This window comes from Hylobates moloch, unplaced genomic scaffold, assembly GCF_009828535.3.
Source record: "Hylobates moloch isolate HMO894 unplaced genomic scaffold, HMol_V3 SCAFFOLD_5, whole genome shotgun sequence".
Taxonomy (NCBI): domain Eukaryota; kingdom Metazoa; phylum Chordata; class Mammalia; order Primates; family Hylobatidae; genus Hylobates; species Hylobates moloch.
The window spans coordinates 109561340-109576693 of NW_026652280.1; the positions used below are offsets into that span (position 1 = coordinate 109561340).

The following is a 15354-nucleotide window of genomic DNA, read 5'->3' on the forward strand; positions in this document are numbered from 1 at the left end:
CTAAATCAGCAGATTACTGGTGCTAATAGAGGGAAGCAATTACAATCCAATTGTCCAAAAGCTACTTTTCACTTGTTTTTGAAAAGGCTTTTGCAATTGTTTAAGAATATGAAATGCCTAAGTAAAATTTAGAGAATTTGCAATATATGAAAGAAAAACAGTCGTAAATTTACCCTGTGTCTCTGGGACAGTAGGCTTATGTGAGACAGCCAGTTTCTCTGCATTTACATGAATACTTTCCTGCCTTAGGAGACTACTATGTAAGTGTCTGGGTTAAGAAGCCCTCCTGCTAGACCTCAAATTAGGTGAGACTGGTAAAGTAAATAAAAGGAAATGGATTGTGTCCATACATAACTTCATTCCATCCTTTGAATGGCTTTATCAATCACTAGGAGGGGTGAGACTCAGCAATGATCATGTACAATACATGCCTCCAGGTCATAGACAGCTGACTTGATTTCCTAAGCAGCCAACTTGATTTCCTAAGGTGCTTTCGTTGTGACAGACCCAGACCCTCTTCCTTCACCATTGGATAAATCCAGTATAGCTTTTCTGAAATTATTAATCTTTTCTTTCTCTAAGCTCTTGCTACTAATTACACCCAAACTTCTTAAACTATCTTAAACTTAAACTTCTTAAGATAGTTTAAGAAGTTTGGGTGTAATTAGTAGCCTCTGGTGAATTGGGTTGCACCCATTATACTTTCATTTGCCCACAATGGTCAACCCTTGTTTTCTCCATACTAAATTTTTTTCTGTCCTGTGAACGTAAATTTAAGGACTTCATTTAACTGCATGTTGGGATAGGATACGGGTAGAGGGGTGTTTTTGATTGTATTTTGCCAAATCTAATCTGTGTCTAATTTTTTTCAAGTTTTTTTTTCTAAAAATGTCACCAGTTGGTGGAAGTTTGGAATCTCTGGTTACCCTGAAATACTAAGAGAAACACTCAGAAATTGTATTTGTAGAGAATTGCTTATTTAACTATGCTGTCCAATTAGACATGGGGAAATGACTTGTTCTTCATTAGTTGAATATTGCACATTTGCTAGCATCTCACTGCCCCCTGCTGCAGCTCATAATGAGTGCATCCTTCTCTGTAGGCATTCTCAGTTTGTGTTATTATTGTCTGATTGGTGGTCCCTGTCATGCTTGCTCAGGTTCTGGCCATGTGATTAGACACTAAACCATAACTCTGACAAAGTTATGAGTCCTTTTTTGCCACATAGATGCAATTTTAAAGCACACATTTAGTGGGCAAGAGAGCATAGATGGGAAACTGGGACAGAGCTAGACTCTTAAGACCCCTTGAAATGGGGAGACGTGGCCTGGAACCCAGCTCTCCTAGAGAGCTCTAAACAAATCTGAACCTGCTCTCGCCTGGGCAGACTGTCTGAGAGTGACTTCAGGGACCCACAAGTTTTGGTACAGTGCCATGGCTTGGAGGAACAATTTTATGTTAAGATGGCTCCTGGAGCAAAGGAAGGAACAAGAGCTTTGCACTTGAGAGAAAGAAACTTGGGAAATTTCTTTAACCTCTTTGATCCTTTGTAAAATTATAATTTTTAAAAAAGTAATATGATGTTTTAAGGATTTAATACCTAATCTCTTTTTTCTTTTTTCTTTTTCTTTCTTTTTTTTTTTTTTTTTTGAGACGGAGTCTCGCTCTGTCACCCAGGCTGGAGTGCAGTGGTGCGATCTCGGCTCACTGCACTGCCTCCTGGGTTTATGCCATTCTCCTGCCTCAGCCTCCCAAGTAGCTGGGACTACAGGCACCCTCCACCACGCCCGGCTAATTTTTTGTATTTTTTAGTAGAGATGGGGTTTCACCATGTTAGCCAGAATGGTCTCGATCTCCTGACCTCGTGATCTGCCCGCCTCAGCCTCCCAAAGTGCTGGGATTACAGGCATGAGCCACCATGCCCAGCCTACCTAATCTATTTTTGAAGGCCTATACACATGTATACATTTGAGATAAATATTTCTCTGATAGTTTTATTATGGTCAAATAGTCTATTAGGTGCAATTTAAGGATTATGGAAAGACATTCTGAGCCCAAAGACTTATTCCCAAAACTGTTCTGAAATGATAACAAAGTTGTAAGCCATGTCTGTGGTCTCCATGAGGTTCTGCCAAAATGACCTTGAACAAGTCATTTAACTTTTTTGGACCTTTGTTTTTCCATCTATAAGATAATAGTGAACCTATCTTGTAGGGTAACTTAGGGATTCAATGAGATAACATATGCCTGACACATGGCAGATTCATAATAATTGTTAGTTCCCTCTTGCGCCTCCTCTCTTCTTTTTTTTTCTGGTCTAAAATGGTCAACACCTGCCTTGACACCAAATACTAATAAATAGATGGGTAATGCACTACAATACCCTCTTTCTCAGTTGCCACCCAAAGAGCAGAAAGACAGCCTTTTCTTGTCACCATTAACTTTCAAATATTGGCAAGGAAACTTGCAGTGGATAGCGGGATAAGGGGGTAAAGGTGGTTATTAAAATCTTCAGTTTTGGAAGGTGTAGCCACCAGGAACTTCAAGGTATTGCCTGTCCTGTAACTGTGTGTACTTTATTGTGAAGTGAAAGAGATTTTTTTCCCTTTAATGATGACTACAGTTGCAGCTTTGACTGAGGAAGTAGACAAGAGAAAAAAGGCATCTAATTCAGGAAAGGTCATTACACATTATACATATCATATCTACTTTTAAAAGTCAGAATGTTTAAAAAATAAATGGTCAGTCTTCCCCTGGTGAATTTAGAGACAAAAGAATGTTTTCAACTCATTGTAAAAGAGGAAACCACACAAAGTCACACCTACCTGCATGCATGCATGCACACACACGCTTTGCAAGTAAAATATACATTTTTATGCTTTTACATGTGTTTTTTGTTTCGGTGGTAGCCTTGAGAATTGGATGAGTCTTGTTAGGTCGTTAGTAGACTTCCATGGAACTAAATAAGAAGGATTTAAGGACGATTGCTCTTTGATGGTAAGAAAGAATTTATACTAAAGTATTTTCTCCCACCTATACCCTAGTTTTGTCATCAACCTGATTATAAACTGGGCAGAAACCAGAGGAACCACATAAAATGATGCATTTTATTAAATTTGTGTGACCTTTTCAAATCTTAGACACTGTTTTGGTATCCACCAGGAGACCATTTTACTATATTTGAATCAGACCTCTAGAGAGGAGCTAGAGAGTTGCTTAGATATTTCCCTGTCCAACCCCTTTATTTTATGAAAGGGGAAACTAAGCCCCAGAGAGGTCACATGACTAGAGTGCCCTCCCTTATTATTCCCTCTCTTTTCTGATGTCTTTATCGTGTTTGTTTGTTTCATCTCTCCCTAAAATTGTTAGTGTTCAAAAGCAGGAATACTGATTTGCGTGATTAGCTCTTTCCTCAGCACTTCACAGTGGGCAATGTGAGGTAATCCAGTGAGCACTGCTCTTAATCTCCCGACAGAAATTACAATTACAATAAACAAAGAGAAAAAAGTACTGCATGTAATTCTTCAGTAACTATTTTTTTTTAATTATCGGATGCGAAATTTCATGTCCAAGTGTAATATTTTTACCCATTTCTTGGGAGTGGAAAGGACTCACTTGTGAATTAGCAATAAGATTCTTGTGTTACATTAAGAGAAAAAGATGTGGTTCAGTTCTCATTTGGCAGCTCATCCAATATGACCCAACATTTTACAGTTTTTTTTCAGCTGCTTTTATATTCCTACCACTATTTAGAGTCTTGGGATATACCAGGGAACAAAATAAAGTTTCCTGTTTTTTGAGACTACATCTTAATGTTTATTTGCGACATAGGAATGAACAATTGCTTTCCAACACCAGATTATTCTTGGACAACATTCTAGTGAAAGTGTCTTTTTAAAAAATTGTCTTCCTCAAAATAAAAGGACTAGTTTCTCCAGAAAATTGTTTTTTTGGTCAAGTTGCATGAAATTTGGCACAATACTGCCTCCTTGCGGCTACTTCAATCAGAAAACCACATACATTACAAGGTCACCTCTGTCTTTCAAGTAAGATTTACAGGAAAATTGTTCTGTTTCTCAGTGGAAATATTTGACACAAAATGACCTATTCAGAAATATTTAAAATATAATTCTGTCTGATTTTTAATAGAACGATTGGCAGGCCTCCATTGCTTTTGTGGTTGGGAACCAGATTGAAGATGATCTTCTAATCCAAGCCCTTACCGTGGCTGTCCAGGTCCCTCAGCGTAAACTCTTCAGTATGGTATCGTGGCAAGACATTCTCCAGCAGGTACCTGTCCCTTCCTACCTCAAAGCCACCTGAAGACTTTTTTACTTAAAATAATAGAATAGAATTATAAAATAAACTATCATATTCTTGGGCTGTTTTATAAATTTTGATGGATTATTTTAAGTCACTATTTAGCCAGAATAAATTTGAGTTGTTCAACCTGGAAGAATTTATTTTCGTTTATTAATTTTGTTAATTCAATATTCATTTATTTGACAAAGATTTCTGAGGTCATACCAGGCACCATGCTAGGTTCTGTGACAAAATATTTAATTCAAGTTAAATAATTATAAAAGACTAGACTATTTAAGATTCCAGGGAGGTACATGACTAATTGGAAAATGAAGGCTACAGAGAATCATAGCTGTCAGAGGTCAGAGGATAGCAATAATATAGAAAAGATCTGCCAGATGGCACATACCCATACAATTACTGACAGCTTACAAAGTAATTATAAATATTTTACCTAATTCATGGGTACTTCTTTCTTGCTAAGTTCCCCAACCCTTCAGATCACCTAGATATTTGAAAGTTACATATATCTAAGTATTCTTCAAATAAGGCTTTTTTCATCATAAGTAAATTTAATTTTCTTACAGATTAATGAAATAAATACACTCGTTGGATCTGCTTCATCTAAAAAGGCAAAAAAACCTGTAGGCGGTAATGCTCCTTTATTTTATGAGGTAAGTGAAAGTGTTTATAGAAGAGATTTTTGTGTTTTTAGAAAAGAGAATTGAAGTAATAATTTGATAGCCATTTTTAAATTTCATTCTTTGAAAATAAATGCCTGCTCCTCACTGGAGATATTTGTTCGTGATGGTGAACACACACAAAAAAATCTGCCTCCTTTTAAAATTTTAAAATTTCAAAATTTCCCTTTACAAATAAAATTTCCTAGATGGTTTATACCATCACTGCATCTAATTGAAATAATTGAAAAATATAAATCAGAAACTTCTATACACACAAAGTACTGGGTCATACTTTCTCATGATAATTGCTGAGTATGTGACAGCATTAAGGAGAGTCATATGATCAGTATATTACGAAGTGTTAGTTTCTCGAAAAAAACAATGTAAAAATGTGCCAGAAAGTCTTTCTTGTATAAGACAGAGGTACAGCTGGAATGATTTTCCATCAGTTTGTGAACTTGGTGCACGGTTTACATCCCACTTAAATCGATATGAAAATAATGATACTCTTCAGATTAATGGTCCGTTCCATTTCCAACAGCTGCTTAGTATAAAGTCTGGCTTGGCTGACCCAGTGGGCTTGTGCAAAGGACGTAGGACTCATTCTCCGTATGAGGGGATTTCCTCTCACCCTGCCTTGTTAATATCTAACTCACAGCTTTCAAGAAACTATAAAAGTCCAGTGATTAATTAGAATATCACTTAAAATTTGTCAGGCACTGTTTTATGGCGCAGCCGACCTAAAACATAAAGAGTTTTGAATCTTTCTAAGACGAACTTGTTTGCACTTTATTTCAGTGATGACTAATAAAGTTTTTATGTGTCTCAGGTCTTGGGTGATTACATACGGTCTATTTAGTATTGCTTGAGTACTATCTGAACAAGTTTCATTGGATTTATTCACAATAGACAGTGCTGTGAATTTTATAGCATTAACTCTTGCTACACTGCGCTCACCATCATGCCAAAGTTATCTGTGCTTTTGCAGTCAAATAATATACTTTGTCTCTTTTTTATAATGTTCCGAATGTGTGTGCTCCACTTGAAACATTATGTGATACGTGGATTTAAAATACTGGAATTTTTCTTCTGAGTGGCTATAGAAATCCACATCCAATTCGCAGGCCTGGGATCAATTAACCCCCCAAAAGATTCTTTCTTCTTCACAGATACTCAGTAAAAATCAGAAATGATAGCAGGCTAGTTTTGATGTCTAGTCGGGACAGGCATTCTGACTTGGATGTGGGATAGCACAAGATTACAAACCCAGAGTTAAGTTAGAAAGCCATTCCTCTCCAATATGTGCTGCAATTCTTGGTTGCATATTCTTCACTCAGGGGAGGTCCATTTCACATCTGGCTCTACCACATTCTTCCAGTGGAGCATTTGGGCAATAAGCCTCCCACACTCGCTCACATACACTCTTCTGAATGGTTCCAGAAGAAAAGAGAAGGTGGGTGGAGTGCCATGGAGACTGAACCTGAGGTGCACCAGACATTCATTAATGCCAGTCGCTGAAGCAAAACTAATAAAGACCATAAAACAAATTCAGGCTCCTTGTCAGCATCAGCCAAGGACAGGTTGCACATCTGGAGAAGAGGGGAATATTTCCCATCTCAGTCCCTTCACACTTAGGACCTGCTCAAGCACTCTGCTACCTGGTACCTCATCCCAAGTGAATTGAAAAGTCACCGGCAACACCTGCAGAGCTGCATGGTAGTTGTGAGTGGTAGCCATGGAATAGGCCCAGAAAGTCTCTTGGGACTTCTGGACCTTTGAGACATGTGGACAGTCTGCTCATGAATCTATTTCTGTTTAGAATCTTGCATGGTTGTAGCAACTAGTGAGAGGTGAAGCTGGCTAGGCTTCTGGGTGGATGGGGACTTGGAGAACTTTTCCATCTAGCTAGAGGATTGTAAATGCACCAATCAGTGCTCTGTGTCTAGCTAGAGGATTGTAAATGCATCAATCAGCATTCTGTAAAAATGGACCAATCAGCACTCGGTAGAATGGACCAATCAGCACTCTGTAAAATGGACCAATCAGTGCTCTGTAAAGTGGACCAATCAGCAGGATGTGAGCAGGGCCAAATAAGGGAATAAAAGCTGGCCACCTATCCTAACACCTCGCAACCGACTGCTGTACCCTTACTGGCTGTGGAAGCTTTGTTTTTTACACTCTTCATGATAAATCTTGCTGTTGATCACTGTTTGGATCTGCACCAACTTTAAGATCTGTAACACCACGAGGTCGGCGGCTTCATTCTTTGAAGTCAGTGAGACCAAGAACCCACTGGAAGGAACCAACTCCGGACACACTAGGACACTTGATAGAGGTAAACTCCTGAGGAGCAAAAGTCTTGCTACATCCCATTTCTCAAAGGAAACTGCACTGTGGGAGAAGAGATAAGAGATAATCTAACAAATTCCTTATGTTACGTGGTAACTTATTAGAAACCTGCATTTTGGAGATAAGGAACTCACAATATAACAGCCATGCACTTAAACACCTGTATTTACTTCTGCTTATAGGGTACTCTCGTTAGCCTTAAATCAGAGCCTAGTTATTCTTATTTTAAACACAATTTTAACCAATTGGGCTTTCTGGTTTCCTAGCCTGTGGTTGATTGGAAGCAGCAAACTAAAGTGAGACTTCTCTGTAGTGTACTTCATCCATGAGTAGTAAAATAGTGTCAGAGCCACATTACATATTTCCAATAATGACTCGAAATGTCTGGGCTAGCAAAGACCACATTCCTAAGTGATTTGCTCAAGTTTTCATTTGGATGGCTTGGTGTTGTGTACACACAGCCTCATTATGAGATTGTGTAATTTCCCCTGAAACCTTAGAATTTCATCTAGCCATGGCATTGTATATATGAAAGTCTTTATTTATAAACCATAGTACTTTGAAAAACTGCTTAGATTTGTGCTAATGTAATTCTGTAGAGACGTAGCTGCAGCTCATTTGTTCATTCACATTCTCTTTTTGGAAACCTTGTTTTGCTCTAGTAGGAACTACTTCAAGAACTCGTGGGAATGAGAACAGAATATTCTTCTTTGTGTATATTCTCAGGAGTGTTGGCTACTGCTTTATTATTATCATCATCATTATTATTATTTAATAATGAGGATGAGGATGACCCCATGCACTGGCATATAAGCACCATTTCTCACATGTGAATCCTATTTGGGGATATGGACACATTTGAAAATATACACTTATTGCTTGCATTATGTAGTAGCCGGTTTTAGCAAATATTAACAAACATACTCGTTAAAGCACTACTGCCAGGCACTATCAGACAATGAAGAGAGAGGAAGGAGTATTAATATTATAAAGACTCTAACCTCAAGAAGCAAAGACTGTAACCTCAAGAAGCTTAAGAACAAGCTAGAGGGAAAAAAAAAGAACAAAATGTATATGGACGTAAGCCTGGCACATGGTAGGCATTCAATAATAGTTGCTGAATAAGTGAATAACACAATGCAGAAAATAGTGAAGTTCTTGAGAGATAGGTAAAGTGTATAAGAATTCAAAAGAAGACGAGCTTATCATTAGCTGGGGTAGTTGGCAGGGAGGGGTAAGACCCAGAGACATTTTTGTGGAAACATTGCCATTTGAAATGAAAGGACCTGATAATTTTGATCTTTTACATATATTACATCAGGTAGCCCACATCACAATTCTAAAAGGAAATATAAAATCCCCATTGTACGCGTGGGGAAATGGAGGCATAGAGAAGGTGGGAAGTCTGCTCACTAGCAAAATGAAGAATTTGGATTTAACCAAAGGTAAACCTGTAGCACCAAGTTTTTCTACTTTATCAACAACCAAGTAATCTTTCACTGGTCTACCCCTTGGATGGGTAGATCTTGACTTTCAAATGTGGAAGAGGGCATTCTAAGAAAAGGGAATAGCTCAAGCAAAGCCATAGGAATGGGAGAAGACCGAATTAATATGTACTAAATTTGTAGTTATATGGTATAATATATGCTAAATAAGAAAGATGAATTCTGTACATATTCTAATTGCAACTTTAAAATCCTAAAGATGGAAATCTATGAGGAAACATTTCAAACACTGGAAAAAGTACATGCTTTAGATTAATGCCTGAACTTAAGTATACTTGCTACCTATGCACAGATAATTTTCTGTGTATGTGTGCTTTATGGCCCACACAGAAAATCTGACCTGTTCATTTACAGGTATAGTCAGTCCTGACCAAAATTAAAAAGGAAAATATCAGTAGTCATTCAAAACCAACTGAAATGTTCTCGATGAGAGAGTTCTATGTGTACCATAAATGCAAAGATTCTCCCAGTTGTGACTAAATCTGATACACAGTAAGTGAACTTTATGGGATAAATGTGCAAATTTTAGGTTTGACATTATCACTTTGGTAAATCAGAAAGAAAAAGCTGCTAGTTGATAGGGGTTTACTTATGCAATTTATCTGAAATCAGAACCAACCATCCTAAAAGTTTTTAAATTCCACTTCATGTTTCTTTTCATTTCATGATGGTGATCACCATGCCTACCAACCAGGAAATGAGCCTTCATCCACACAAATGGGCCGTGATTTATGTGCCTGTGACTTATTTATAAAAGACACATTAGGTCATCACAAAATTAAAAAAAAAAAATGAAAAGCTCACTGAAACAAAAATTGTCTATAAAGAATAAAAGTTCTTATGCTCTAGTTGATGACTCACTTATTTCAAAACAATTTTCCAAGTTTCTGTACAATAAAGAACTTGAACTATACTAAACATTATGTGATATGGTGCAATTTTATAAATGCAAATAATTATTAATTTTCTTTTTTACTCCTGTCAGTAAAAAAAATTCTCATATTTTTAAGAAAATAATTTTTAAAATTACTTTTTAACAAATATATCTTAAAATATTTCTATGGGCCTTTCTATTGCAACCGGGAGACCATCAAATGTGGAAAGATTTTTCTGATATTAGATTTAAAAATAATGGACCAAATGCAGTGTGATAAAATGTAGGATGCAAATTAGATCTTCAGATCTAATGCATTTCACCATACTTTAAGCATCAGATTAGTATGCCCAGATGTAATAGTTCCATTTTTTGACTTCTGTTTCCTGGATGTATAGATATTTTTCTCAGGTCTTTTCCAACATATATTTATTAGTAATTGACAAGTGAGAACACAGGCTTAATTATAATCTATTTTGCCACTCTTTTTCAGATTCCTGATATGAAACTCATTTTTTAAACAGTGCCTTGAATTAATAGTCAATTCAATAGAATTGTAAGCCCTTATATTGGGGGTGGCCCTTGTCAGAATGAAAAATGGAAAACTCATGCTTCAGAGATAGGTACAAATAATATGTGAAAACATTTAAGAGGTTTGAAGTTATTAAAATGGCAGCTCTACTGGGAACAGAGAGAGCAGTATGTCATGGAAGAAACGAAAAGGGAGACAGGAAGCATTCTCTGGCCTTTTCAATCCTGCGCTTTAAAACAAAACAAAAAAATTCTGGAAGAATTGGAAGCTAGCCAACCTAATGCCGTTATTTCATAGAGCTTAGGGACACACCAGGAAATTACAGGCCAGTTAGTTTAACTTCACTTGTAGGGAAAGTATTAAAAACTGCTGCAGGAGATCAAGTAAAAGGATGCTTAGAAAAGCACAGCTTGATTAAGGCAAGCCTAGCCAACGTGATTTTCGGAAAGGGAAGGTCATGTCTTAGGAACTTGTTGAAATTCTTTGAAGCTATTATGGCCAGTACAGTCTTCAAAGAATACAGCAAGACTCAGAATCTGCGGATCTTTCCGTTCAGGGATGCCTACAGAACGTGGCCCACATCAGGGCCTCGGCACTCCACGTTTAGAAACCACTATCAAAATAGCAGAAATAACCCCTGATGGAACATTTTTTAAAGCTGGAACCAATTAATACAACCTGATATTTATAAATGTAAAATAATGAGACTTGGAACAAAATTTAGGAGTATCAAGCTGTAACAAAGAAGTGCTACGTCGGGACTATAAAAACAATCTAGGAGTTTTTGTGCCAAAATATGGGTTTTGGAGGCATTTCTTAGCCGAAGAAGGAAAGAAGAGGAGAAATAGTAATGCTAGAAACAGTTACAAAGGGCTATGAAGAGTTGCAAATGAATGACTTTTGTCAAGATGGGGAAAAGAGCAGTCAGATGAGTTAACAGCCCTGGGCCCCCACGTTTCTGGAGGGCGCCAAAGCAGCCCAGCAGAGAAAGTCAAGTTCAAGCTAGTCACTGAGGGGCAGAAGGTCAGGGCTCCATTGCTTTAGGAATGGGCTCCCAGGGTGTGAGTATGTTTGCCTCCCAGATCAGAAACCTGGAGTTCTATTTTCAAAGAAAAGCAGAACTCAAGGCATTCAAAAAGAATTCAAATCATGCCCCAGCTCTCTTCCACCCTGGGGGACAGGCAGCTGGCCAAGCCCTTGTGGCAAATAGCAGTCCAGGAGAGGGGAAGTAGACACTGGGGAGGTGTGGTGGTGACGCAGTGGAGCCTGGGATCCAGCAGCAGGAAGCCCATGCCACACAAGGACTGGGTTGCTGGCTAGGACCTGCAGGCAGTGGGCAAGGCAGGAATCTCATCAGGAATTCCAGGACAGACCTCAGTGGAGAGCCAGCCACAAGAATAAAGTGAGGTTCAGCTAATGAAGAGAAGTCATCACAGCTTCTCCTCCAGGTCTGGGCTGGGGTGGTTTCTGAAACCTCTTAACACCCTATACTCTACAGACACCAGGATTGGAGGGGTGCTGGGGAAGGAATCAAGAAGACTGTATCGTTCTATTTCTGTATTTAAAACTGTGAAAAATCAGTAATTACATATGGTGATAATAAAAGTTACCACTTATTGAACACATGTATTCCAAGTCTTGTGTGCTGGGTAGTTCATATATATCAACTAACCTAATCTTTTTTTTTTGGCTTACGTTTTTCTTTTTATGGGGAACAGGAGCGCGCTATGTTGCCTGGGTAAGTCTCGAACTCCTGGGGCTCGAGCTATCCTCCCACCTCTGCCAGCCCAATTACTGGGATTATAGGTGTAAACCACTGCACCTGGCTAACTTAACCATCTTAACAACCTTTCAGATACTTATGAATGATGAAATTTGAATCAGACTGGTTAGGTAACTTACTGACTCAGAAGTCTGTTTTTTCTACTTGCATCACACACAAGCTGAGAATAAATAGTTTAAATTCTCGAAGTGACTGTTGTGGTTTAATATGTCTTCAATATAAGCTACTGCTAGTTAATTAGAATTAAGCTTTAAATCTCTCAGTAGTTCTATGATATGTTTATTACTTTTCCTTCTACTCAGGCAAAAACAATGAAGGTATATCTGCAGATGATGAAGAGACCAAATAATTTCAGTTGGAGCTTTTAAGCCACTTCAATAAGTGGCTTTTGCCCACATGTTTGGGTCAACACGGTTTTTTAATTCTTATGGTTAAGGTTTATATGGTTAAGTGACCATGTCTTTTCTTTGGAGGATGAAAGAAGGAAAGATGGAAAATAAGAGGGAAGTTAATACATATTCAGCAGAGATCAAAGTGTGGAGAGACCTGTCTAAAATCTCACTAAGTAAAACTAATTAGTGAGAGCTAAATTCATCTCCAGAGTACCTACCGCTAGTTTGGTGAGCGACATACCTAGTGGTTAAAAGTATGGAACCAAACCAGACTGCCTGGGATCATGTCCTGGTTCCACTGCTTACTAGCTGTGTAATCTTGCACGAGTTACATATAACCCTGCTGTACCTCCATTTTCTCTTTGTAAAATCCTCGTAAATGGTAGTATCTCTCTTATAAAGCTGTAGTAGTGATTACATGGGATAGTAAATATAAAATACTTATTATCTGGCACAGACTTAAGTGTCCATAAAGTTAAGCTATTATTATTACTATTAGTCTTAAAATTTCTATTCTCAGCAATATTCAACATCAGAACATGAAAATACTAGAAACCCATTTATGAGCAGGCTTTAAATTTTTTTTATTATGGTAAAAATATGTAACATAAAATTGCCATTTTAACCATGTCTAAGTGTGTAATTCAGTAGTGTTAAATATATTCACTTTGTTATGCAACCAACATTCACAACTTTTCATCTTGCAAAACTGAAGCTCTATATCCATTAAATGACAACTCCTGATTTCTCCTGCACCCCAGCCCCTGATGACCACTGTTCTATTTTCTGTTTCTATGAATTTGACGACTGTGGATACCTCATATAAATGGAATCATATAGTATTTGTCTTGTTGTGCCTGGTTTAGCATAATGTCTTCAAGGTTTATTCATGTTGTACCATGTGTCAGAACTTCCTTCTTTATTAAAGCTGAATAATATTCCATTGTATGTATATACCACATTTATCTTATCTATTTATCCATTAGTGGACACGTGGGTTGCTTCCACCTCTTAGCTCTGCTATGAACATGGGTGTTCACATTGTGAGGAGGTTTTTCTCTAAGTGGAGTATGATTACTGAAAGTTAAGTGGACATTTAATTAAGTAAGGGAAGAAAAGAAGTTAATCAGTGGTCAAAGGATATTTGCACTGTCCCATTATAGTAGTCCTCGTGGCCGTGATGGAGACTAATATACATTCTTTTTCTTTGTTATGTCATGTAAGGGGTCAATATGACTGAACACCCTAAGAAACAGCAGTAGTAACCATTTCTAAAATAAATAATTTTAAAAATAAAATTTCATATTTATGTAAAAAGATGATTTTCACACCGCTTATTAAATCTTCATGTGAACTGGGCAGAACAGCTAAAATTAATCTCCATAGTGCAAATGAAGAAATGGAAGCCCAAAAACTTAAATGATTTGTTCACAGTCACCAATGGAATCAGTGTCAGTTCTTCTAATAGTCCAGAGCTTGCTCTACACCTAGCAGAAGGCAGTTCTCATTCATTAAAAAGTTCTTGCTCATTTATTTACCACAAGAAAATTGTATATAATGGATAAAAATTCGTATTACGTATACATTTATTTTAATGTGCATTAAAAAATAAAATTAGAGTAACTTGCAACTCCCCCAACACTGTGCTTGGGACAGAGCTACCTTATTTTTTTAAAACTTGATTTACAGTCAGCTTAGAGAAAATGATTAGGTTTATAGTACAGGTGGTACATAGCTTTGGCTAAATCATCAAATGATATTCAATGACTAAGGTTTAGGAAATGTTTCATTTTCATGCATTCCATAAATATTCAAAGGTCTATTATGTACAAAATCTATGATTGGATTGACCTTGGTGAACAAAATAGTTATAAATGCCTGGCCTCATATAATTTACATTTGAATGAGGGAGACGGGTATTAAGCAAAACTCAAACAAGCAAACAAATATATACACAATTTTGAGTTAGGTTCATTGCTTTAAATCAGAGAGAATTATTGAGGAAAACACTGTAGGCTGAGTGTTTGGAGTGAATGAAAGGAAAAGAAGATCCAACTGAAAAGAGCAAGGGAAAATAATTAGGCAGAGGGTGCAAAAACCCTAAGGCAGGAATAAAGAAGGCCCGGGTGCCTGTAGCACTGACAGTGGGAGACAGGAGAAGCCCAAAGAGGCCACATCTGCTGGCTGGTGAGTCCTTGTTAAAAAGGAATTTGCAGTTTTGCTTCATAGGAAATAGAAAGCCATTAAGGCTTTAAAGAGGAGAGTGACACAATTAAGTTCTTTTAAAAAATATTTTCTGGCTGCCAAGTGAAGAATAAATTAAGATGAAGGCAGGCAAACATGGAAATGAGGAGACCAGTTAGGAGGCTACTGGGGGTATCCAGGTGGCAACGGGGAGAGCACACAGATTCAAGGAGAATATTTAGAAGGAAGAATTTGGCAGATCGGTGCCCTTGTGAGATGTGAGGGGTGAAGAAGAAGCTATCAAGAGTGAATCCCATAGTTCTGGCTTGAGAAACTGAATAAAAATATCCTTTTTTTCTTTTTTTGTGTTTTATAGTTTCATTCCTTTTTATTGTAAATTGACATTTATGATTGAATACATTTATGGGGTAAAAAAGTGGTGTTATAATTTATGAATACAATGTGGAATAATTAAATCAAGCTAGTTAACATATCCATTACCTCAAACATTTAACATTTTTTGTGGTAGGAACATTTGAAATTTAACAATTTTGAAATGTACAATTCTCTATTACTAACTATAGTCACTACACCGTGCAAATTCCAAAAAAGAAAAAATGTATTTTTCCTTTTAAACTAAGATTTTCTACCTTTTGACTATTGTCTTAGTCTGTATTCTGTTGCTTATAACAATATCTGAAATTGGGTAATTTATACAGAAAAGGAATTTATTTTTTATAGTTAAGGAGG

The 15354-nt window shown here is 37.2% G+C and overlaps 1 protein-coding gene across 5 annotated transcripts in view; it reads left to right on the forward strand.

The window, feature by feature from the left end:
* The window catches only part of SPAG17 (sperm associated antigen 17), a 238684-nt gene that overhangs the window by 29678 nt on the left and 193652 nt on the right, over nt 1-15354 (forward strand). For all 5 annotated transcript variants that reach the window (XM_032154861.2, XM_058439406.1, XM_058439405.1 and 2 more), the window contains exons 2-3: nt 4150-4290; nt 4890-4976. In XM_032154861.2, coding sequence (XP_032010752.1) covers nt 4150-4290; nt 4890-4976 — 228 coding nt within the window. The remainder of the gene's footprint in view (nt 1-4149; nt 4291-4889; nt 4977-15354) is intronic.